General features: G+C 46.5%; 2 protein-coding genes across 2 annotated transcripts; both read left to right on the top strand.

Moving 5' to 3' along the window:
• Positions 1–3,928: 3,928 nt before the first annotated feature.
• LOC133888719 (G-type lectin S-receptor-like serine/threonine-protein kinase At4g27290) lies at positions 3,929–17,154 on the top strand. The gene is made up of 6 exons (XM_062329059.1): positions 3,929–5,505; positions 5,631–5,785; positions 15,055–15,271; positions 15,384–15,615; positions 16,074–16,206; positions 16,298–17,154. The coding sequence occupies exons 1-6, from the start codon at positions 4,023–4,025 to the stop codon at positions 16,604–16,606; spliced, it is 2,529 nt and encodes an 842-aa protein (XP_062185043.1). The 5' UTR covers positions 3,929–4,022; the 3' UTR covers positions 16,607–17,154.
• A 3,709-nt stretch (positions 17,155–20,863) lies between these two features.
• Positions 20,864–24,637, top strand: LOC133889679 (receptor-like serine/threonine-protein kinase SD1-8). The gene is made up of 6 exons (XM_062330132.1): positions 20,864–22,308; positions 22,458–22,560; positions 22,790–23,009; positions 23,116–23,341; positions 24,024–24,156; positions 24,248–24,637. Exons 1-6 carry the CDS (start codon positions 20,864–20,866, stop codon positions 24,557–24,559), a joined length of 2,439 nt encoding a protein of 812 aa, XP_062186116.1. The 3' UTR covers positions 24,560–24,637.
• Positions 24,638–25,318: the final 681 nt, after the last annotated feature.

Below are 25,318 nucleotides of genomic sequence, written 5' to 3' on the forward strand. Positions count from 1 at the left end.
CAAAAGCTTTGTTACCAGGTTATCTTATTTTAAACTGTTTCAAAAGTTTTGTTACCAGATTACCTTGTTTTAAACTAAATATGGAAAAAAAAAGTAAGCAAATACTCCAGATAAATTGTGTTCTAAATATGGAGTATTGCGTTAGCCCTTGTTTGATGTGTGTGAAGCTAACACAGTGAATTAAGAAAGAGATATCTGATACTTGAAACTTTCATAAGTTATAGTACTACCTCTCTTGCTCACGCTGATTCCTTACCTCTCCTTGAGCTTGCTACTGCTCCCTTAACAACCATGGGGACGACCTTGCAATAGCGAAGCACGGCGTGGTTGTAGCAAAATAGAAACTTAATAGACAAATTGAAACTCCCTACCGGAACCACACGAATCATAGACAAAATCAAAACCAAATGGGTTGGTTAAGCTTCGGTAAACTTCTTGCTGCTTGTGTAGCTCCGTATCTTTCATTGCTTTGGGTTGTTCCGGATGTAGTTTGGCCTCAGAAATCTCGGGGGAATGATGGAAGGAAAGGGACAACCTTCAAATCGGGCACCAGCACGGCCGGCCTCGATGAGCTCAATTGCAATGGATGGATTGGCAAGTTCAGCAGCGTTCCAGCGCTACACCCGTACTCACAACGTTGGCGTTGTTGCTTGCTTACTTGGTGACCATGTCTGCTTTCTTGCTCGGTGCCCACCATAGCTAGCTTCTTGCATATGTCGGGGGGGTGGGGGGGAGAAGCAAGATGCAATTCTTACCTAGCCTTGCCCTGGCTAAGAAACCACAGCTCTTTCTTCACTTTCCCTTCCCCCTTCCCTATTCACCCCTCCAGATCAATCAATCGAGCAAAGGGCGATTCCTAAGGTCACCTCAGCGAGGCTCATGAAGATTATCCGTTGGTGATGTGATCCAGGGCTGTCGTTGCGCACGTCTAATGGGGCACGACTCTGAGGCCAACTAAAGTGGTGTTCATCCATCGTCATGCGGTTCCTAGGCCGTCGCAATCACTCTCATCCACGGTCATGCGACTCCAAGCTAGCGTAGCTTCGTTCGCCCACGGGTGCTCAATTCAAGGCATGTGCTGCTCCTTTCGTCCATCGGCTATCGGTTCCCATGCCGTCGCAACCACTCTCGTCCATGGGCGTGCTACTCCAAGTTGGCAAAACTCTGTTCACCAACGAGCGCTCAATTCAAGGCATGTGCTACTCCTCTTGTCTGTCGGTTGTCGGTTCCCAGGTCGTCGCAACAGCGATTGACCATTGATCCCACTGATGAAGATGTCTCGATGGCTCTCGAGGGTGCATCGAGGATCGCGATTTGTGTGCCTTGATTTGATATTTTTTTTGGTTGCAATTTGCGCCTTGAATTGGATTTGTTTGGTTGCGACTTCTACGATTTGGCTATGCTGAGGAAGCACGCGACCCAAGGTGAGGCCAAGTTTGCTGAGCGACGAAAGCTTTGCATGTCATATGCTTTGTGCTATTCTCTTGCCCTAGCCTAGTTTGCAACCATGACTCTGCGCCGATGTAACCGCCTATCCAGCTCGCCGCGGCGTCGGGCTCATACGTCGACTACCTTTGCCTCTCGCTGGATACTTGTCCCCTGAAATTGCATTGTCTTGATGCACGGCAAGAGCTCTTGGTAGAGGAGACTGTCGTGTCATGATCTAGGTTGCTTTAGGAGTCGTGGGTGAAAAGATTGGACTTGTTTTCGAATCCTAATACAATCTAACTTTGTATTATATAATAGATTCTATCTCTACTAGAGATTCCATGTAAGGTGTATGGACACCCAAACTAATCAGGCAAAGATCTGACAGTTATAACTTGGGTCCACCACAATCAACGGTGTGGATCTTTCTTTTTTCCAACAATTAATGTGATAATTTTCCATATTTTTTAATTCCAAATTTAGCTATTTATTAATTGTATTTGATATAAACTCTTTGGTTTAATATAGACCGTTAGATGATCATAATAATCAATGGTGCATATCCTTTTTTTTATTTTACATGGACTCTTTATTTAGACATTTTGCTTCTTAATCCGTATGGAAATTGAACTATTGTTTTTATTATTTTTATTCTGAATATTAACTATTGATTAATTGTATTTTACATGGACTCTTTGTTTAGGTATTTTGCTTCCCAATTTGCATGGAAATTAAACCACTAATTTTTCATATTTTTTAATTCCGAATTTAGCTATTTATTAATCATATTTGATATGAACTCTTTGCTTTAATCTAGATCGTTAGATTATGATAACAATGAGTGGTCTAGATCTTTTCTTTTTTCAAATTAACGTAATAATTTTATGGTTTTGAGAGCGAAAGTGATGACTCATTTTCTTTCTCAAATATTAAGATAATAGATTTTTTAATGCAGCAAGTGGGGATAGATTCACATGATTGGTACTTCATAATCGAATGGAAACTGATGTGAAAAATCACGGATTCTGAACTCGAGCCGTGCTACGCCAGCAGCTATTTCATAATTGGCATTTGTAAGAAATCTTGTTAAAAAAGAGAGGCACTTTTTATTACTACAATGTCCAAATACGCTTAAAATTCAGACAAGTCTGGGCTAAAAATCATGCCTTCCAACCGAAGTAACAAAATTTACGTTCAAGAGTTCTGCAGCTGTAGCAAGTCTAAGTCCTGAGCTACGGACGAGAAGACCAAGGCAGCAAAGAAGGCATGAGAGAAGCAAAACAGCATCAGTCCTAAAAGTACATAAACCACCAACAACCTTAATAAACCTGGAACTATAACCCACCTCTGCTTAATACCGACCTTGATTCTATCGAATCTTAGCTTGATACCAACCTTAATTATATCAAATCTTAGCTTAATACCAACCTTAATTCTACTAAACTCTGCTTAATATTCACAAAAACCGGTGATAAAAGAAAGAGGACAAGATGAAGCATACCTAAGATGCAATCAAACTGGAGCACAAAGACATGAAGAAATAGGCTTACAGCAACAAACCTTGGCTATGTTGCGAAGGCCGAGCTGATCCGAGGGGAAGAGGCCAGCACCAGCAGCGTCCCGGGGAGGGGAGCTTCGATCCAGGAAGCGACGGGGGAAGGGGAGGCCGAAAGATGATAAGCTCAGAGCGAGAGCGACTTCGGAACAGGGTTCAGGCTTTCCGGTTTTAAAAAAAAATCGGAGGGCAGTAAGACCGATATTTCCGAAAATTGAAAAATTTCGGTCTGATTTTGGTCAATTTCGGATCAAATTTAGGTCAAATTTGAACATTTCGGCAGTAAACCAAATATCAGGTGGTCGATAGAACCGAAAATCGCCGATTTTCGATGAAAATCGGCTGAATTTTTTTTCCATGCTTCGAAATGGGGGCTAAGCAGGAAGCACGACAACGGCAGTCGAAGTTAGGAGCTTGCCTTAATTTTTCTCCTCCTCTCTTGAAATCTCAGGCTCTCACCAACCGAGTATTGCCTGATATTTTGCATGAATTCCCTTCGTAATATTTCGAGCAACATGAACTAGTATTCCGTCATAATAACAGAGCGTCGTGACATCCACTACACAGTTAAAAGCCAACCAAACAAGTTGACTTCCATTTATCTATCTTAATACCTCAATCAGTGATATGTTCTTGTTGTTTGAACGGGCACATAAAATAAAAATAAAAAATGTTAAACAAATAGGGCTGCCTGAAAAAAGAACTACAATGTTCGCACCCGTTAAAAGGTCTCCAATAAAGAATCCGGGGAGAAAGGATCCGGTGCTATATAAAAAAAAGTAGGCAACTGACTTGAATTTCCAATTGGGAATTCGTACAATCCAAAACCGTCTCTCTTACGGAAGAGGCTAGAAATAAAACAGGGCAAAAGTCAAATTTTGACCTGGCTTCAGGATAGAGTTAAATGCAATTCTTCATCTTCACCCAAAACTTAAGTTATTTTTTTAAAAAAAAATGATTCATACAGAACTGTAAGCTATCAACCAATATATACAAAGCATGCGTGCAGCTCTAACCTTTCTTTCTCATCCACGGCTCGATGCGCATGCAAGAGCCATCCCAAACCATGGAAGCAACCTACAGCCACCACCTTCTCAACCTTCTTCTCCTCTCCTTCTTGCTACTTTCTCCCAGAGCCTTCGCCGCCGGCGACATTGCCGACACGTTCAGCAAGGGCCGCAACATCACCGACAACGAGACGCTCGTCTCGGCCGATGGCGCATTCACCATGGGTTTCTTCTCCCCCGGGGTGTCAACCAAGAGGTTCCTCGGAATCTGGTTCACCGTGTCTCGTGACGCCGTCTGCTGGGTGGCCAACCGTGACCGCCCTCTCAACGACAACTCCGGCGTGCTGGTGCTCAGTGACGCCGGGAGCCTTCTCCTGCTAGACGGCTCCGGCCAGGTCACGTGGTCGTCGAACTCCAGCAGCCCCTCTCCCGTGGAGGCGCAGCTCCTTAACTCCGGCAAGCTAGTCGTGCGCAACCGAGGCAGCAGCACCGTCCTGTGGCATTCTTTCGATCACCCGTCGAACGTGTTGCTATCCGGCATGAAAGTGGGCAAGGATTTTTGGAGCGGAGCCGAGTGGTACCTCACGTCATGGCGTTCGGCCGATGACCCGTCCCCGGGGGCCTACCGCCGGGTGCTGGACACCAACGGCCTACCCGACAATATCGTGTGGCAGGGCAACGTCAAGACGTTCCGCACGGGCCCGTGGAATGGCCTGTGGTTCAGCGGCATCCCGGAGGTCTTGACATACTCGAGCTTAATCGAGTACCAGATGGTGACCACTCCGCGGGAGATAACCTATGGGTACGTTGTGAAATCCGGCTCGCCCTTTACTTATGTCGTGTTGACGGACACCGGCATAGTCAAGCGCTTGGTTTGGGACGCGAGCAGCCGGGCATGGCAGACCTACTACCAGGGCCCGAGGGACGTCTGCGACGCCTACGGTAAGTGCGGGCCGTTCGGTCTGTGCAACTCCAGTGCGGCGTCGACGTCGTTCTGCAGCTGCCTCAAGGGGTTCAGCCCGGCGTCGCCGTCAGCGTGGAACTTGAGGGATACCTCGGCCGGATGCCGGCGAAAAGTGAAGCTGGACTGTGGCGATAAGAACCGAACGACGGACGGTTTTGTGCTATTGCACGGGGTGAAGCTTCCCGACACGCACAATGCGTCGGTGGACACGAGCATCACGGTGGAGGAGTGCAGCGCGAGGTGCTTGGCCAACTGTACGTGCTTGGCCTACGCCGCCGCGGACATCCGAGGAGGTGGAGGTGCTGGCAGTGGATGCATCATCTGGACGGATGATATCATGGATCTTCGGTACGTCGACCAAGGCCAGGATATGTATCTGAGGTTGGCCCAGGTTGAGCTCCCGTCGCCGTCGACGTCGCCGTCGCCCCCGTCGTCCCGGTCGATTCCTACTGCGCTGGTTGTTGGTGCATCCGTAGCTTCCATCGCTGTGATTCTCCTAATTTTGTTGGTTGTACTTGTGATTAGGAGGCGACGGAGACTTACAATCTCAGGTAAATGGCTACCTTGGTTGTTTCTTTTATTTTGCCCTTTGTTTCAACCTTCAACATTTTAAGATTACAAAAAAGAGGTGAACTGCATAATACTAATATCCACTACTGTACGTTGAGTGTTCCAGCTGCTCAAAGTCCTGCTCCGGCTGCCCCTTCTATTGAACAGACTAATCCTCCTCCGACTGTCCCTTCTGTTGAACTGTCTAGTTTGAAGGGGGCAACAGGAAATTTCTCCGAAAGCAATATCATTGGTCGTGGAGGATTTGCCATCGTCTATGAGGTGCGTGTAGTACTTTTTTTTTAATACACTATTGTTAACGCTAGCTACACGCACAATAAAAATATCATAAGCACAATAGTAAATTATAGTACTTTTATCTTGAGTATTCTAAAGTTATTGTATCCACAGACACAGAGACTAGTAAGCAAACTAGGCATAGATTTACTTTAAATTAACAAATTATTCTATTCATAAAAGCAATTGTATAGAAGACTAATGTTATTAATGGTATTTAAACATAAAGATTAAGGAACAGGAAGATCTCTAAGTCTTAGCTAGATATACAATAAGCATTATCTCGGTAGAAAATAGTTATGGTATATAGCATAAATATATCAATACATAATATATAATTAGCTTCTTTAAATAAGTTAATTCCCTTAGCTCGAGGGTGTCATGCGCACCCTTAGCTTTTCGTTAAATATAAGTTTGAGAATGATCAGTATGTGCCTAATTTACCTAGTTTAGCTCATACATTAACTACTATGGTAATTTCGACTAATAGAACTAATCATCATGATTATATCTACAAGCTAGTTATCTAATCGTAAACTAGACAGGATAAATAACTCGCACGATAATCAAGATCGAAAAGAAATACAAGATCGTAGATCTTTAATATAAAAACTATCGATACTTCATAAAGCATAAGATACTATCACCATCGTAACATACCTTGATGTTAGTTGTAACTTTGAACCCCAATCTAAGTAGAGCTTTGTGGTCTAATTACATCATCTGCACTAGCCTAAACTAGTCTCGATACCTAAAGCTATAGTTGAAGGTGTTTAAACAAGACTGGCTCTGGACTTGAGGTCTTCGATGTCAAAAATGTAGAGAGGATCAGCCCCGTGGTTGCCACGTAGCACAAGAAAAGGGTGATGCACCACACCAGAGCTTCTTTGTCATGTCGTCCATGGCCAACTCGTAGGTCAGTTCGTCCTCCTTCTAGAAGATATGTAGGGACTTACATGTGGCCCCAATACGTGTAGATATTTTTGAGATGGACTTATTTTGGAATATTCTCAACGATGTCAATGGTAATTTCTGAAAGGCTTGTTCGAGGGAGAGGTACCTTGGCCTTAGATAGGCTGAGGTAGGGCTTTGAATGGATAGTGCCGCATGGCTCCATAGACCATGCCGCGTAGCATTAACAGGTTTTGGGTCCCAAGTGGCACACTTCCTGGATTGATACATGCCTTTCTATAGGGTTCATTTGTGTATGATTTTATCGTCTTTTCTACTGATTTCTACAAGTTGTAACTAAACAACTCTATAAATAAATATTGTCAAGGTTAGCATTAATAATTAATAATAATGAATAATCAGTAACATATTGAGAGATTATGATGCTAATATGTGTGTATAATGAGCTTCATCAACTACACACATAGCTTGGTCAAGATTTCATAACTGTAGGGGTGCAATCGGATTAGATACAGACGGATATCGCTGATCCTATATCTATCTCATATTTTTTTCATCGAAATCAGAGTCGGACACGTATGGTGTCAGATACAGATACAGATGCGGATAATCTTGGTCACGAATATGGATTTATATGGATCGAATATGTCACGAGTTAGATGCAGATAATGTCGATCACAAATATTTATTTGGATATTGAGTAAAAGCAATAGCCATATATATCGCGAATGTTATGATTGTTTGGCCATTCCACATATCCGACACTCAACTACATTAGAGATCCAACAAGCAAATTAGCAATATACTCATATGGAAAGAGTTATATTAGAGTGAAATTAGAGAAGTTACGAGTGCCCAATATGTTGGTTGAAGCTTCTATTAATTATTTAAATATATTAATTACTTTAAATGAAAAAAGTATCAACTGCAAACTTGTACATCTTGTCGGGAGCTACAATTTTCATATAAAATTCATCTCCGACTATGTATGAAAAATTTATAAGCTCTAGAAGGTATTCTCGGATAGTTGTAGGATTATCTTTGGATATATCCGATTTTATTCTCGGATATCTGGCTCCCTACATCCGAATTCAATATCCGATACATCAATCTGAGATCCAATATTTCTTTCAGATATCCGAGATCTGATGAGCATCTATCTGTTTTCACACCTACATAACTGCACCATTCAATGACATATTTTGTGCACTATCTTTGATCCAATCTACTGTCATTGGGTATATTGTAAGGTTTCCAATGAACATGTTCAACAATTATTTTTCTGAGTATATTATTGTATCTGGTGGGGCATGAAAAAAGAGCACTGAACATAGCACAGAGAGAGCCCCCTCATTAGAGGAGGCTCAAGCTTGGAGATGAACCTAGAGCTTGGGGAGGAGGAAGAGTGAGGGAGAAGCTCTGTAATCAATGGGAGAGATTTCTGTCCCCCTCGCCTGCCCCTTTGGGGCTTATTTTATACAGAAAAGGGGTAGGTAAAATTACCATCATACCCCTATAATTATGTTACAATTATGTACGTATGAGGTTATTTTTTACCATTAGCCTCTTTACATGTGATGTATTAGTGGAGATACCATAATTGCAATAGCAATACCGTCGTACGTCGTCTAAGTATGTCAGGACTGGGGTGTTTCCCCAATAGCACTCCCTCATCCGCCAGTTCTGAGGTATCGAGGGGCGATCAGATGTATAGTCTAGCCCCAGCCTTTTTGGAGTCAGGCTATCCCAGATTGTCCCCTGTCGTCGGGGCTTAGAGCCAGTGGATGAAGCGATGACGACAAGGACCGATGGCGGTGATGTTGTCTGGAGCACCACGGTGAGAGCCGTAGGTGAAGCCAATGACAAGGCTGAGGAAAGCAATCTACGACTCCTTCAGCAGGTAGTCACGGCGAGGCTTGACGGAGGAGGGGCCATCAAGAGCGCCACGGCGAGAGATAGAGGCGAAGCCGACGGTGAGGCCGAGGGAGGCAGTCCGTGACCCTCTTAGCGGTAGCCGTGGTGATGCTCGATGGAGGTGTGGAGCATCTAGAGCATCGTGGTGGTGGCCGGAGACCTAGTCGATGGTGAGGCTGAGGGGGTAGCCACTAGCCAGCCATCCCCTCAGGAAGTAGCCGCAGCGAGGCTTGACGGAGGCAGAGCCCTTAGGAGAACCATGGTGGTGGCTGGAGAGGAAGTCGATGGTGAGGCTGAGAGAGGCAATCAGCCATCCCCTCAGCAAGTAGCTGTGGCAAGGCTCAACAGAGGTGATGCTATTCGGAGCGCCGCGATGGTGGACAAAGATGAACTCAACGGTGAGGCTGAGAGAGGCAGCCAGTCATCCCCTCAGTGGGTAGCCGCAGTGAGGCTGAGAGAGGTAGCGAGCCATCCCCTCAGTAGGTAGCCACAACGATGCTCGATGGAGGCGTGGCCATCTATAGCTGCGATGAGAGCCGGACATGAAGTCGATGGTGAGGCCGAGGGAGGCTGTTAGCCATCCCTCAACAAGTAGCCATGGTGAGGCTCGATAAAAATGAGGCCATCCGGAGCACCTCAGTGATAGCCGGAGATGAAGTCGACGACAAGGCTGAGGGAGGCAGACATCCATCCCCTCAGTAAGTAGTTGTGGCGATGCTCGACATAGGCATGGCCGTCCGAAGCACCGTGGTGAGAGCCGAAGACAAAGTCGATGACAAGGGTGAGGGAGGAAGCAAGCCATCCCCTCAGCAAGTAGTCATGACAAGGCTCAACAGAGGCAGGGTCGTTCATATCATCGTGGCGAGAGCCGAAGGAAAGTCGATGGCGAGGCTAAGGGAGGTAATCTGTGTCCTCCTCAGTGGGTAACCACGACGGGTATCGACAGAGGCGGGGCCATCTGGAGCACCGTGGTGTTGGCCGAAGACGAGCAAGGCTAAAGGGAGGCAGCCAACCATCCCCTCAGTAAGTAGCTGTGACGAGGCTCGATAGAGGCGTAGCCATCCGGAGCGCCCACGGTTAGAGCCAGAGGTGAAGTCGATGGTAAGGTCGAGGGAGACAGTTCGTGACCCCTTTAGCGGTTAACCATGGCAAGGCTTGACGCAGGCGGGGTCGTCTGGAGTGCCACTATGGTGGTCGAAGATGAAGTCATCACCGAGGCTGCGGGAGGCAGCCAGCCATCCCCTCAGCAGGTAGCCGCGGTGAGGCTCGACAGAGGCAGGACCATCCGGAGTGTCAGGGCTAGAGCCGAAGGCGAAGTCGATGGTGAGGCCGAGGGAGCAGTCTATGACCCCCTCAGTGCCAGAGGGAGTGCCAGAGCGCCACGATGGTGGCTAGAGATGAAGTCATGGGCGAGGCTGTGGGAGGTAGCGTTGTTGTCTGAAGTGCCGCGGAGAGAGCCAAAGGTGAAATCGATAGCGAGGCCGAGGGAGACAGTCAGTGACCCCCTTAGTGGGTAGCCGCGGTGAGAGCCGAAGGAAAAGTCAACGACGAGGCAAAGGGAGGCAGTCAGTGACCCCCTCAGCGAGTAGCGGTAGCGATGCTCGATGGAGGAGGGGCCATCCAGAGCGCCATGGTGGTGGCCGGAGAAGAAGTAGACGGCGAGGCTGAGGGAGGTAACCAACGACCCCCTGAGCAAGTAGCCGTGGCGATACTCGATGGGGGCGGTTGCCACAGTAATACCGTCGTACGTCGTCTAAGTATGTCAAGGCTGGGTTGTTTCCCCAATAGTATCAAAACTTACTAACGTCATAGAAATACTTTTGTTGGGGCACGAAAAATGTGCCCTAACAGCACACAGCGAGAATCCTACTCACTTAGGAGGACTCAAGCTTGAAGATGGCTAATAGCCTTGAGGAGAGGAATCAAGAGCGCGTGCGCGTGCGCGTGCGCGCGCGAGAGAGAGAGAATCCCCCTCATCTGCCCTTTGAGGGCTTATTTATAGAGGAAAGGGCATATGAAATTACCAACTAGCCCCTAAGATATTATGTTACAATCATATGCATGGAGGAGTATTTTGGGTATTTCACCCCTTTACATATGACGCGGTGCCTAAGAAACTACGATTGATATAGTGACACCTCAATACATCATCTAAATACCTCCAGACTAGGGCGTTCCCCAACAACACACCCTCATCTGCCAGTTCCGAGGTCTTGATGGGCGAGCAGATGTATATAGAACTAGCTCCTGCCCTTTTGAAGTCACGTCATGGTAGCGTTCTCACCAGGGGCAATGGAGCATAGCTCGATGGAGTTGCATCACCCGGAGCGCCAATGCGGTGGGGCTCAATGATGGCAGAGCTATTTGGAACACAACTGCGAGGGCCAGATGTGGAGACAACTGCGAGGGCCAGATGTGGAGACGACAGCGAGGTAGAGGGGGCAGTCCGTGTCCCCTCGACAGATTGATGCGACAAGTCATGACGGAGGCGGGTCCTTCTAGAGCATCGCAGCGGGAGCTGAAGGTGAAGTCGACGGAGAGGTTGAGGGGGGTAGTCCATGACCCCCTCGGTAGATAGGCACGACGAGGCATGATGGAGGTGGGGGGTAGTCCATTGATGGGGTCTTCTGGAGCGTCACAGTGGGAGCCGGAGGTGAATCGACGGTGACACTAAGGGGCAGTCCGTGACCCCCTCAACGGGTAGGGGCAGCGATGCTCGACGGAGGCGGGGCCTTCCAGAGCATCATAGCGGGACAGGAGGTGAAGTCAACGACGAGGCTGAGGGGGCAGTCTGCGACCCCCTCAACGGATAGGCGTGGTGATGCTCGACAGAGGCTGGGCCTTCTGGAGCATCGCAGTGGGAACCGAAGGTAAAGTCGAGTGGATAGGCATGGTGATGCTCGACGGAGGCGGGACCTTTTGGAGCATCATGGTGGGAGCTAGAGGTGAAGTCGACGGTGACACTAAGGGGGTCGTCCATGACCCCCTCAATGGATAGGTGCGGTGATGCTCGATAGAGGCTGGCCGTCTGAAGTGTTGTGGCTAGTGTTGGAGTCAGAGTCATTGGTGATGCTAAGGGAGGCAGTCAGCGACCCCCCTCGGAGAGTGGCTGCGATGATACTCGATGGAGGCTAGCCGACCAGAGTGCCACGATGAGCGCCGGAGCCAGAGTCAACGGCAAGGCTAAGGGGGCAGTCTGTGACCCCCTCAACGGATAGGCGCGGCGATGCTTGAAGGAGGTGGGGCCTTCTGGAGCATCACAGTGGGAGCTTGGGGTGAAGTCGATGGCGAGGCTGAGGAGGGCAGCCTACGACCCCCTCAGCGGATAGGCACGGTCATGCTCGACGGAGGCTGGTTCTTCCAGAGCGTCGCAGCGGGAGCTGGAGGTGAAATTGATGGCGAGGCGAAGGGGGGTAGTCTGCGACCCCTCAGCGGATAGGTGTGGTGATGCTCGATGGAGGCGGGACCTTTCAGAGCATCATGGCGGGAGTCGGATGTGAAGTTAATGGCGATACTAATGGGGGCAGTCCACCTCGAGCTTCAAACTGCCAATGGTGAGCAAGAAGGAGAGGCACTCTCGTACTGCAGACGGGCATGGAGCATGAGGGGCTCCGGCCACGTAGAGCATGGAGGGCCTCCGGCTACGTAAGGGCTGGGCTCCATGAGAGCGGATCATGGAGGGGCTTCTGCCATGCGAACACATCGAGCTCTGAGAGAGCAGAGCATGGAGGGGGCTCTGGCTACTCGGAGCATAGAGGTGGCTCCGGGAGAGAGGAGCATGAAGGGGCTCTAGCCACGCAAACGTGCTAGGTTTCGGGTACTTGGAGCGTGGAGGCGCCTCCGAGAACAAAGAGCACGGAGGGGCTCCGGCTACGTAGGCGCTGAGCTCCAGAAGAGCAGAGCACGGAGGGGCTCTGACCACGTGAATGCGCCAGGCTCCGAGAGAGCGGATCACAGAGGGGCTCTGGTACATAGAGCGTGGAGGTGGCTCCGAAAGCGAGGAGCACGAAGGGGCTCTGTCCATGTAGGCATTGGGCTCCGGTAGAGCAGAGCACGAAGGGGCCCTGACCGCACGAACGCGTTGGACTCCAAGAGAGCTTAGCACGGAGGGGCTCCAGCTACTCGTAGCGTAGAGTTGGTTCTGGTAGCGAGGAGCATGGAGAGGCTCTGACCGCGCGAACGCATCGAGCTCTTGGTATTTGGAGGGTGGAGGCGTCTCTGGGAGCGAGGAGCACAAAGGGGCTTTGGCCACGCAGGCATTGGGCTCCAGAAGAGCGGAGCACAGAGGGGCTCCGGCCACGCGAACATGCCAGTATTCGAGAGAGCTTAGCACGGAGGGGCTCCGGCTACTCGAAGCTTGAAGGTGGCTCTGGGAGCGAGGAGCATGGAGGGGCTCCGATTACATAGGCATTGGGCTCCGTGAGAGCAGAGCACGGAGGGGCTCAGTCGAGACGATCTGAGGCTGGAGAAGGACTGCGTAGACCCTGAGAGCCAAGGGCTGGGGTCGCCAGAGTGAGTCTGACAGCGGGGCCAGCTTTGTTGGCCTCCTCTTCTTACGCGAGTTTGCCACCGGCCGAGTAGTGTGCCCTTTTCGCATGTGTACCGAGCGGTGGCTCGTTATTTCACCCGAGCCAGTCACGCCTCTGAACTTTGGAGCGAGTTGCTGCACAAAAATGCTAGCAGCAGGGTAGCAACGTGTACAAAATATGTAAGTACTAATATGCCTTTCCTATCGTTACCTCTCGCGTCAATCAATGACTACCCAAGTGGGTCTTTATGAGGGCATGCATCAGGATCACCTAACACAACATGGAATGCTTAAAGGGGTGTTGTGTCCCAGTTGCAGTCCTTTGCCTCAAACTGACTTGAGTGTACCGCCTCTTGAAAAGGAGTGGCTAGCTGGTAGCCCCCTTGAGATATTTTAACCTATAAAAAGGAGTGGCTAGCAGGTGAATTAACTCCTACGGTATGATCAAGCTAGAGAGTTACCCATGACTGAAAGAAGTAAATACTGACTACTGCAACTAGCCCAAGCTACAGAGCATACAAGTAAATAAATATACTGTTGTTTTTTACACCAAGAGAATAAGTATCCCAGGTGAACACAAGGACTTTAGTCAAGCCTTGCGGCATCATGCCCTACCATAGATGGTGTATGCGTCAGGAGCCCACATCAGGTGGATGTCAATCGATTTGATCGCACCGTAGCTTACAGCCCGTACAACGTCATGGCACAATAAACGAGAGGGTGCTCTAGGTGCAGTATGCTATGGTGCATGCCATGGAACCCCAAAAATGTGCTAATCGCACCAGGAATGTGGACTATAGTAGGCTCTATACTAAGAAATACTTTCTAGCTCTTAGAAAGCTATCAGGAGTACTCGTTGGTCCACTTGACCACCAACTGATACTATTAATAAATAAGGGTATATCCAACTCTTGCACAATAAATAGGTGTATGCTCTTACCTCGTGCGTGGAGGTTTGCATGGGCTTTAACTCCACGCTCGCCTCCTGATTTGGAGGCGCTCCATCCCGGAGACATAGACATGCCTCGCGACTTCATGTCAAATAGCCCACGTGCCTGTAGTGAAATGGTGGTCATCTCTGCCCACGCACCATTTCGCGCAGCAAGTTGGCGACCGTAGCAGCCAGCACGGGGGGGGGAGAGTGGTTCGAATCTTGCGGAGGAAGATGGCGAGTCGGCGCGCTCGTGGTAGCCCCCACACGCACATTATGTGCAGTGTGCCAGCGACCGTGACGACGAGTTTGTGCTCCCCCTATGCGCATCATGTCGTGCGGTGAGCCTACGACTGTGACAACGAGCTCGTGAGGGTGCGCTCAAGCATCCAGTTTGCGAGAATTCTTCCCGCTCATATCCTTCCTAATGGAGTTTTCTGTGCCTCTCCCCACAGTTGGTGCTAGCTGTTGGGGCGTGAAAAATATGCCGTAAAAGCACACAGCTAGAATCCTACTCACTAAGGAGGACTCAAGCTTGAAGACGACTAATAGCCTTGAGGAGAGGAAGAGAGAGAGAGAGAGAGAAGTTTGTGTTCTTGGAGTGGGGAAATCGGATCTCCTTCTCTGCCCTTTGAGGGCTTATTTATATAATAAAGGGTAAGAAAATTACCAACTTGCTCTTAAGATATTATGTTACAATCATGTGTATATATAGTATTTTGGGTATTTCATCTCTTTACATATGATGCGGTGGCTGAAAAACTATGATCACTTAGTGACACCTCAATATATCATCTAAATACCTTCAGGCTGGGCATTCCCCCCCCCCCCCACAACATTTGATAGTTATGGTTAAGTTTTAATGCTCGATTGCACACATTCTATAACGATATTTATTTTGGACCGTATGTAGCATATTTTATTGTTCAAAGTTGGCAGCATAACATCATCTCGTTGTATAATCCTCAGGGGCATTTATCCGATGGTACAAAGGTTGCTGTAAAGAGGCTCATACGGTCTTCTCTAACCGAGGTTGGCGGTGAGGATTTCATGAGAGAAGTGAAAGTGATGTCGGAGCTCAGTCATGCCAATCTTGTTCAGCTCCTTTCTTACTGCAACGATGGGAACGAACGGATATTAGTCTATGAGTACATGAAGAACAAGAGTTTGAACATCTACATATTTGGTAACTACTGCAAATTTACAAGGCACATAGTATTGATATATGTATGTACATGTATATGTATCTGACCATGATCTTCTCCATATCTCTCATCTACTATCAATGGAACTGACAGGCGGAGATCCCAGATTTCGCTCTTTGCTGAATTGGGAGCGAAGGCTGGAAATAATTCGAGGGGTTGCAAAGGGTGTTGCTTATCTTCATGGACTAAGCAAGGAAGTGATCCACAGGGATTTAAAACCATCCAATATTCTTCTGGATGACAATTGGAGACCAAAGATCGCAGACTTTGGCACCGCCAAACTATTTGTTGTTGACCAAACAGATCCAACGCTGGTGCAAACAGCGTATGATCGAAACCTCTACTCCCTATCTAATGTTTAGATTCAAGAGCAGCTAGTTATTATACCGATATTAAAGCTGAGTCCAAAAGGAGACGCTAGAGAGTACATCGCCTCATTTTGTCACGACCATCTAGACTTTCAGTTACAGATCCTTGTAAGGAAATACATAGAAATAATACATCTACAACCTACCATATAATTCTGATTAATACTAACACATAGAACCTACTACATATTCACTAAAGCTAAACAAGCAAGGATGGCTATAATCATGCATGTGACATTAGTGAACTAGATAATTTTGCTTCCCAAGCATTTCATTTAGTTATTGGTACAATTTCATATTGAACTCCATCATAAAATTTCTATAACTCAGATCAATTTATATATAGTGTATATGCACGAATTCTTTTTTTCCACGTGTCAACGATCTTCATGGACTAACTTTTTTTTTACTGAAGGGGGTACACGGCTCCAGAGTACATAATGGAACGGTATATGACACTGAAGTGTGATGTGTACAGCTTCGGAGTCATCTTGCTGGAGATAATCAGTGGCCAAAGGAACAGCACCAAGCCAACACTCCTTTCTGATGTGAGTTATGAGTACACTGCTAACAAGTAATTCTGCAAGGCCTTCACTTGGTTCATGAAATGGGCATAATATTGTTACTTTTCTTCTGCAGGCCTGGGAATCTTGGAATCAAGGTAGGATCAGCAACCTTCTTGATTCAACGGTGGCCCAACCAGAGCCTGTGCTCCTATTTGAACTGGAGAGATGCGTGCAAATTGGCCTTCTCTGCGTGCAACAATCGCCCGACGATAGGCCTACCATGTCTGCAGTAGTTACGATGCTAAACAACAATTCACAGTTCCGTCTGCCCAAAAGGCCCGTGCTCGACAGCAGAACCGGGTCTCCTTTCAGCGAAGCAAACCGCTCTACACAGCATGCATCCGGCACGTCAGGCGACAGCTACACGATATATCTCACGTAACAGACCCGGATCGACGAAATTGCAATGGTAAATGTGTGATTTGTGAGCTAGATCATTTCAGATTGGTATTATGAAAATTTCTTTCAGCTTGGTATTCTGAAAATTTCTTTCAGCTTGGGTTCCTCACTTTCTTCACGGTGTGGATTTCACTCCACCAGGGTGTCTCTTATTATTGCTAGTCCACAGCTAGCACTTTATAGCAGCCTGAAATTGGTGCGTGTAAGCTTCATACTGGTCTTTTTCCTCCTATTCCTGTGGTGTTTGCCTTCGTTTTGTTTCAACCGGTTCATGTTGCTTGAATATCACGACATACCTGGCGGGACGTGTGGTGGATTCGATGGCAAACATATGGCAGCCCCGGTGGAGTGGCCACAAGTCGTGACGGAGCTTTGTCGCTTGGGTATGACCTCTACTTACCTCGTGAAATCGTTCAGGACTCTGTTGGGAAGAGATGAAAGCTTCATTAAGCCTCACGACGACCTTTCTACAAGCTAATGCTGAGGAGGATGCTCAGCTAATGTGTATTCAGTCAATCATACAACTGAAAATGTGTACTCAGTGCAGATTTTGGATCCATTTGTGAATTTATAATGTGTTCTCAAATAGATGTTATTTTAGATTTTTTTTAAGGTGGTGTTTTGAAAAAAACAACTATCAAAAACTATTGAAAGTTGGAGTTGAGATTGAATGAATTTGGTAGATTGGGTATTATTATTGGAAGTGGAGCAATCAAAAGAGGTAAACATGCCAAAAATGTGAACAAATTGGTTGTCACCTTATTCTATGTGTTGAAGCCTAAAACGTCATATAAAGAAGAATAGAGGAAATATTAAATAATATGCACAAATAGCCTGCCCGATGCTTGATTGGTTGGGAGGAACCGGTCTTTAGTATATTGCCAACCCCTGGACTATGCAACATCTGGTATCAGCTTATATATTTGAACGGCATTATCTGAAAGTACTAAGTTGGTGCATAAACTTCGAAGAAGCTGCGCCTGATTGGTTCATGAATTTGAAAATGTATGAAGATGGATAAAATAGAACTACGCACTTGGATCTTGGAACAAAGCCTATTGAGAAGGAAGGACTTTCAGCAATCAAGTTCTCAAGTCAATGAAGCAAACTGGGCTTGACAGTTGGCACAGAATGAGGTTGGAGCCAATTTGGAAAACTTCAACAAACGTCTGACCTCCAGCATTTACAGATTCTGCCGCATATTGAGACCTGATGAAATAATGTTCAGCTGCCTCTGCTGTTCAACGACATCGAACTTAGGTCAACTCCTGCAGGCTAACGGAGTTTGCTGTGACAGTGAGAAGAGGAGAGCAGAGAGAATGAAATCAGAAATTCAACCGGCAAAGGATGGAAAATGATGCTCGATTTTGCATCAGGCAGATGCATAAGGAGATGAGCACAGTATTCTGTAAGCAAGAATCCGATGATTGTGGAGATATTGAAAGATGTATCAAGATCAAAAACGAAAGTGAATTTTTTTCCCGAATCGTTTGTCGTTAAAATAAGCTGTTAATAAGATTTTTTTTTTTCCCTGAATCGTGAGCATAGCATAACACAGACTGAAAACAGCATAAGATTAGGTTTCCTGGATACAATAAATTAACACAGATGCTGAATGGATCTGCAAGAATAACAATATCCTAATTTGCAATTTCACACTGGCCAAGCAGCACTAATTACAAGTTCTGGTCTGCTGGGCCTGTCACGTGAGATCGGTTATGGTGGGCCTCAGGAGATCTACCTCATGTAACAGAGGCCCTGTTCTACCGTGCAATGCCAGCCTATTGGGCCAGTCCATGTGTTATTTCCTTTCCAATGGACGATAAATTTAAAAATAAAAAATTATGTTTTATCGCTCTCAAATGTCAAAACACTATCGAAATTATCATGAAAAATACTAAAAAAAATTGGTGTATAGGATATTATGACTTGCTCTGTTACAGGAGGATTGCTCTTGTGGTATCTTAGGTTTATTAATAATGGAGGTCAGTTCTGTCTTCTTCCTCCCCTCCCTTCCTCTTGGCCATTCTCACATGGTGCATGGTGCTTGATTAACCTGGCCTTGTTGAACACTCTGTGCATACTACAATACACTGCTACTGAACATGATGTTATTATCAGTTTCAAACTAGTATCACTGCTGGTTTTAGAACCGTTAATGATAATTATGGATAGTAAGTATCATTGTCAGCAGTGATAGTAAGTATCACTCCAAAAACGGTATTAATAATAAGTATCATTGCTGGTTTATATCTTGAACCGGCGGTGATAATCTACCCACATGTGTAAAAATATTCTACTAGAAACTCTTTAGCATGGGGATCTATCTCATCAAACTTGAGACTGAGACCCCATGCCGAAATATTTATAGTAGAGTATTTTAAATTTAAATAAATGATGAAAACATAATTTGAAACCATAGCGACAAATAGGCACGGATGTTGCAAAAATGTTCTAACATGAACTCTTCAGTTTGGGGATCTTAGTCTTAAATCCCCATACATCGAAGAGCTCCTAATAGAACAGTTTTGCATCATCCGTTCTACATCTTGCGCTATTCGAAGCTGTCAAACTTGAGTGGCAATAGTAAATCTAAATGAATGGCAAAAATATAATCATCATGAAGCGAATGTATTTTCTGCCAGTCATTTAGATCACCTTATTGCCACAATCTTGAGATAGGGTTGTGGTAGGCGATGGGGAGAAGATGGGTGCGGTAGGCACAATACGAGCGCGGTAGGTGACAGGGAAAAAACGGTTGCGGTAGGTGATAGGGAGATGGGGAGCAGGGCGGGGCAGGGGTGGTTGGCGGTATGGGAGAAGACATCCACGGTAGGCGTTTGGGAGGTAGGAAGTGGGGCAGCATGATAGGAAGTTGGAGCGACCACGGTAAGCGATAGGGAGAAGACGGTCATGGTAGGCGATAGGGAGATTGGGGAGTGGGACGGCGCAGCTGCGGTAGGCAATAGGGACAACGATGGGAGAAGATGGGTCTGAGAGGTAGTGACGGTCGAAGTGACAACGGTGACCACCGCACCACTTCGACCTCCACTACCTGTCAGGGTCGATATTCTGAGGGGGAGTGAGATGGGGGAGTAGAGTGAGATGGGGATTGATAGTCTAGAGGGCTGAGATATTTATAAAAAGATTATCACTATCAGTTTAGAATATGAACTGGTAGTGATAAGGATTATCATTACCAGTGTGAAATATAAACCGCGGTGATGGTAATAATATCACTGCCGGTTGGAATATGAACCGATAGTGATAAAAATTATCAGTATCGGTTCATAACAGCTCAATCATTGATCTGTCGGTTAAGCTTATGAGTCAACAGTGATAATTTTTATCACTGTCGGTTCATGTTCTAAACCGATAGTGATGTATCACTGCTAATTCGTAGCTATAACCGGTAGTGATAGCGGCTATCACTGTCAATTTTTAATAGCTCAATATTAATCTACTAGTTCAGCTTCTGAATCTATAGTGATATCTTATCAATGTCGGTTATTATCAAATCAGGAGTGAAAGGAGAATATGAATGACTCTTTCTGTCTCGGCGCACAATACTTTAGTGTGACCAAGTTCCAAGTGTGGTCTCCTAGTTTTAGACATCTCCCTTTCCTCCCTGCTGTTTTCCTCAGCTCCGAGCCATGCTGTAGAAGTACTTAATTTAAGTAATCTATTCAGGTGGGGTCTTCCTCACTTTAGTTGCCTGAAACAAAATCTTCTTAAGCTGGCTCAGCAAAGTGAGAAATCATGCATTCCAAGCAAGCTGACAAAACTACAAAGCAACGAAACAAGGTGACCTCCATTTATCGATTTGAATACCTCAATCATTGATCTGTGATATGTTCTTTTAACGGGCACACGCAGAATGCAAACATAGAATGTAAAACAAACAGGGACCGGGCACACAGAATAGAAACATAGTAGGATGTAAGACAAACAGGGCTGCCTGCAAAGAATTGCAAGCAGGCAATTTAGTTGCAATTTCAATTTCCATTTGACATTTCTAAAATCAAGAAAAAGAGAAGGTATTGTCTTCTCAGTTCTCACTTACGGAAAATGCTAGAAAAAGAGCAGCGAAAAATCAACGTTTGACCTAGCTTACAGTAGCTCTACATTGAGTTTATGCTTTCACACAAATCTTACTACAAAGCATTCCTGCCTGCATGTAGTTAACATTTCTTTCTTATCCACGGCTCCACGCGCATGCATGCAAGAGCCATACCGAACCATGGAGGCAACCTGCAGCCACCTTCTGAATCTTCTCCTCTCGCTCCTACTACTTTCTCCTAGAGCCTTCTCTGCCGGAGCAGTTGCCGACACATTCAGCAAGGGCCGCAACATCACTGACAACGAGACGCTCGTCTCGGCCGATGGCGCATTTACCTTGGGTTTCTTCTCCCCCGGTGTGTCAACCAAGAGGTTTCTCGGCATCTGGTTCACCGTGTCTCGTGACGCCGTCTGCTGGGTGGCCAACCGTGACCTCCCTCTCAACGGAAAATCCGGCGTGCTGGTGGTCAGCGACACGGGGAGCCTTCTCGTGCTAGACAGCTCCGGCCAGGTCGCGTGGTCGTCAAACTCCACCAGCACCTCGCCGGTGGAGGCGCAGCTCCTTAACTCCGGCAACCTAGTCGTGCGCAACCGAGGGAGCGCCCATATCCTGTGGCAATCGTTCGATTACCCGTCGAAGGTGATGCTGGGCGGCATGAAGGTGGGCAAGGACTTTTGGAACGGAAACGAGTGGTACATCACGTCGTGGCGTTCGGCAGATGACCCCTCCCCGGGGGCCTACCGCCGAGCGCTGGACACCAGCGGGCTGCCCGACAATGTCGTGTGGCAAGGCAACGTCAAGAAGTACCGCGCGGGCCCGTGGAACGGCCGGTGGTTCAGCGGCATCCCAGAGGTGTTGACGTACACGAACGTGATGGAGTATCAAATGGTGATCAGTCCGCGGGAGATAACCTACGGGTACATTGTGAAACCCGGCGCGCCCTTCACTTACATCGTGTTGCTGGACACCGGCGTGGTCAGGCGCATGGTGTGGGACGCGAGCGCCCGGAAATGGCAAGTCTACTTCCAGGGCCCGAGGGACGTCTGCGACGACTACGGCAAGTGCGGGGCGTTCGGCCTGTGCGATGCCAGTGCGGCGTCGACGTCGTTCTGCAGCTGCCTCAGGGGGTTTAGCCCGGTGTCGCCGTCAGCATGGAACTTGAGGGATACCTCGGGCGGATGCCGGCGAAACGTGAAGCTGGACTGCGGCAATGGGGCGACGACAGACGGTTTCCTGTTAGTGCACGGGGTGAAACTTCCCGACGCGCACAACGTGTCGGTGGACAGGAGCATCACAGTGGAGGAGTGCAGGGCGAGGTGCCTCGCCAACTGTTCGTGCTTGGCCTACTCCGCCGCGGACATCCGGGGAGGCGACATTCGTAGCGGCTGCGTCATGTGGACGGATGATATCATGGATCTTCGGTACGTCGACCATGGGCAGGATCTGTACCTGAGGTTGGCCGAGTCTGAGCTCCAGCCACCCTCGCCGCCCTCGTCGTCGCGGCCTTTTCCTACTGCGCTGGTTGTTGGTGCATCCGTAGCTTCCCTCGCTGTGATTATCCTAATTCTGTCGGTACTTGTTGTGATTAGGAGACGCCGGAGACCTACAATCTCATTATCAGGTAAATTGCTTGTATTTTAGTTGCCTTTTGCTCAACTTTTAACATTTACGATTGCAAAAAAGAGGGCAACTGCATTTTTATCCACTGTATTTTGAGTGTTCCAGCTGCTCATAGTCCTTCTCCGAGTTTCGCATCTCTTGAACCGCCTACTACTCCGACTGTCCCTTCTGTTGAACTGTCTAGTTTGAAGGAGGCAACACGAGATTTCTCCGAAAGCAATATCATTGGCCGTGGAGCATTTGGCGTCGTCTATGAGGTCCGTGTACTGCTCCTGAGTGTTATCAAAATTTAATGACCTCATAGACATAATTTTAATGACGAATTCTTTAGTATCATATCCATGTGAAAAAGCTAAGCACTCTTAATAGTGGTAAAAATTTTCAACGTTTGACTGCACATATTATAGTGACATCAATTTACGCCCGAGTGTAGTATATAATACTGTTCAAAATCAGCATCATAACATCTAAGTGTACAATCACCAGGGGCATTTACCTGATGGTACAAAGGTTGCTGTAAAGAGGATCATACAGTCTCCTCTAGTCGATGAAGGCGGTGAGGCTTTCATGAGAGAAGTGGAAGTGATGTCGAAGCTCAGGCACGGCAATCTTGTTCGACTTCTTTCTTACTGCAAGGATGGGAATGAGCGGATACTAGTCTACGAGTACATGAAGAACAAGAGTTTGAACCTCTACATATTCGGTAGTTACAGTAAATTTATAATGAACATAGTATTAATCTGTGAATATATATGATCTTAATAATCTTCGTCAAAGCTCTCATCTGCTATCTATGGAATTGACAGGAGAAGATTCCAAACTCCGCGCTCTGCTGAATTGGGAGCGAAGGCTGAAAATAATTCGAGGGGTTGCAAAAGGTGTTGCTTATCTTCATGGACTAAGTGAGGAAGTGATTCACAGGGATCTCAAACCATCCAATATTCTTCTGGATGACAATTGGAGGCCTAAGATCGCAGATTTTGGCACCGCGAAACTATTTGTTGTCGACCAGACAGATCCAACACTAGTACAAACAGTGTACGATTGAAACCTCCACTTATCAGCTAATGTTTCAATTCAAATGTAACTAGACTTCTAACCCTTTATCTTTATATTAAACTGGGTCCAAAAAGAGGCACTACAGATGCTACATCCAGGGCGGACCCTCCCTGTAGCCAGGTGGCGTGGTCGCCCCAGCTCGAGATCTAAGCCGTGCCTCCCATGTCAACTTAATTAACTAACTATAAATTCATTCTAGTTCCACTTAACTAACTAACTAGACAATTTTTTACCTCATATTATGAAGTTAGTTAGCTAAGTTGAACTAGAGTGAATTCATGAATTGCTCTATGTCCATCCCTACATGTCAAGCCGGCTAGAGATGGAGAAGAAGTGCATCGCTAGGCTAGGCGAAGGGGTAGATCCTAACGTAGATATTTAAATAAATACTAACATATAAATCCTAGAGCATATTCTAAACAAGCAAAGGGTGGGTATAACCATGGGACATTAGTAAACTAGGATATAATTACTTTCCTATCATTTCATTTAGTTATTTGTTGTACAGTTTTTTCAAACCGAACTCCAACATGAAATCTCTGTAACACAAGTTAATTTTAGTACTATATATGCGTTACTTCCTTTTCTTTATCCTCATGTGAGAGATTATCTCCATTGACTGACATGGTTTCCCTTTTCTTCTTTTTTTCTCTTACCCAAGGGGGTACACGGCTCCCGAGTATATCATGGAACAACATTTGACACTGAAGTGCGATGTGTACAGCTTCGGAGTTATCCTGCTGGAGATAGCCAGTGGCCGAAGGAACAGAACCACGCCAATGCTCCTTTCTTATGTGAGCACAGTGCTAACCAGAAGTCTGTAAGGCCTCATCCTCCTTTTCTTTCTTATGAAACGGGGATCATGTTGTTGTTGTTGTTCTGCAGGCATGGGAATCCTGGAATCAACATAAGATCAATGAATTTCTAGATTCAGCCGTTGCCCAACCGGAACCGGAGCTCATGTTTGAACTAGAGAGATGCGTACAAATTGGGCTTCTCTGCATGCAACAGTTGCCGGAGGACAGGCCTACCATGTATGTCGTAGTTACGATGCTAAACAACAACAGTTCACAGATCCGTCCACCTAAAAGGCCACTGTTCGACAGTAGAACCTCCTCTCCTCTCCGGGAAGCAGATCGCTCGACGCAGGAAGCATCCAGCACGTCGCGTGAAAGCTACACGGTATACCTCACGTAGCAGGCACAAGTCGAAGCGGACCTGGCAAGGCGCGAAATCGTGGTGAATGTGTAATTTGTGAGTGGGATCCTTTCAGTCAGTTTGGTAGTGTAGAAAATTTCTTTCAGTTTAGGCGCCTCACTTTCTTCACGGTGTGGATTTTAGTCTACCAGGGTGTATCTTATTATTGCTAGTATACAATATTGAGCTTATGAATAAGTGTTGTGAATTGGTGGTTTAAAAGTCATTGATTAAATGTGACAGAAATCAAAAGAGATAAATATGCCATGAACGGAAGAATTTATTATAACCTTGTTCTATGTGTCAAAAGCTAAAACGAGATCTAAAAGAGAACAGAGGTAGTAAATCCTAGCAAATAGTTTTTCTGCAGTCTATAAGAGATATAACAACCTACATCAACAGTTATGAATTTATCACATATTACAGCCAACCTTCGAGTAAATTTACAGTCCAGGTGCAAATATATTTCATTTTTGACTATCTGTGCTGCAACTTCAAGCGCGAGCGGCAGTACTTGAATGCCTTTTCTTCCAAGGCATATACAACTTTACAATTTATTTTTGCGTACATCAATGTTTTGACTTCACTCATTTGTATAACCATGGAATAAATTACAAAAATGTAAGACTTAGGGAAGTAAGACCAACAATGACGCCAGTGCTTGGCTTGGCCTTTTATTTATTTATTTATTTTATTCAGCTAGCCGTGACATTGGAATTGAGAAAGATAAGAGCAGAGCAGAACAGTTCATTAGCTGTA

The sequence above is a fragment of the Phragmites australis genome, chromosome 13 (genome assembly GCF_958298935.1).
Source record: "Phragmites australis chromosome 13, lpPhrAust1.1, whole genome shotgun sequence".
Taxonomy (NCBI): Eukaryota; Viridiplantae; Streptophyta; class Magnoliopsida; order Poales; family Poaceae; genus Phragmites; species Phragmites australis.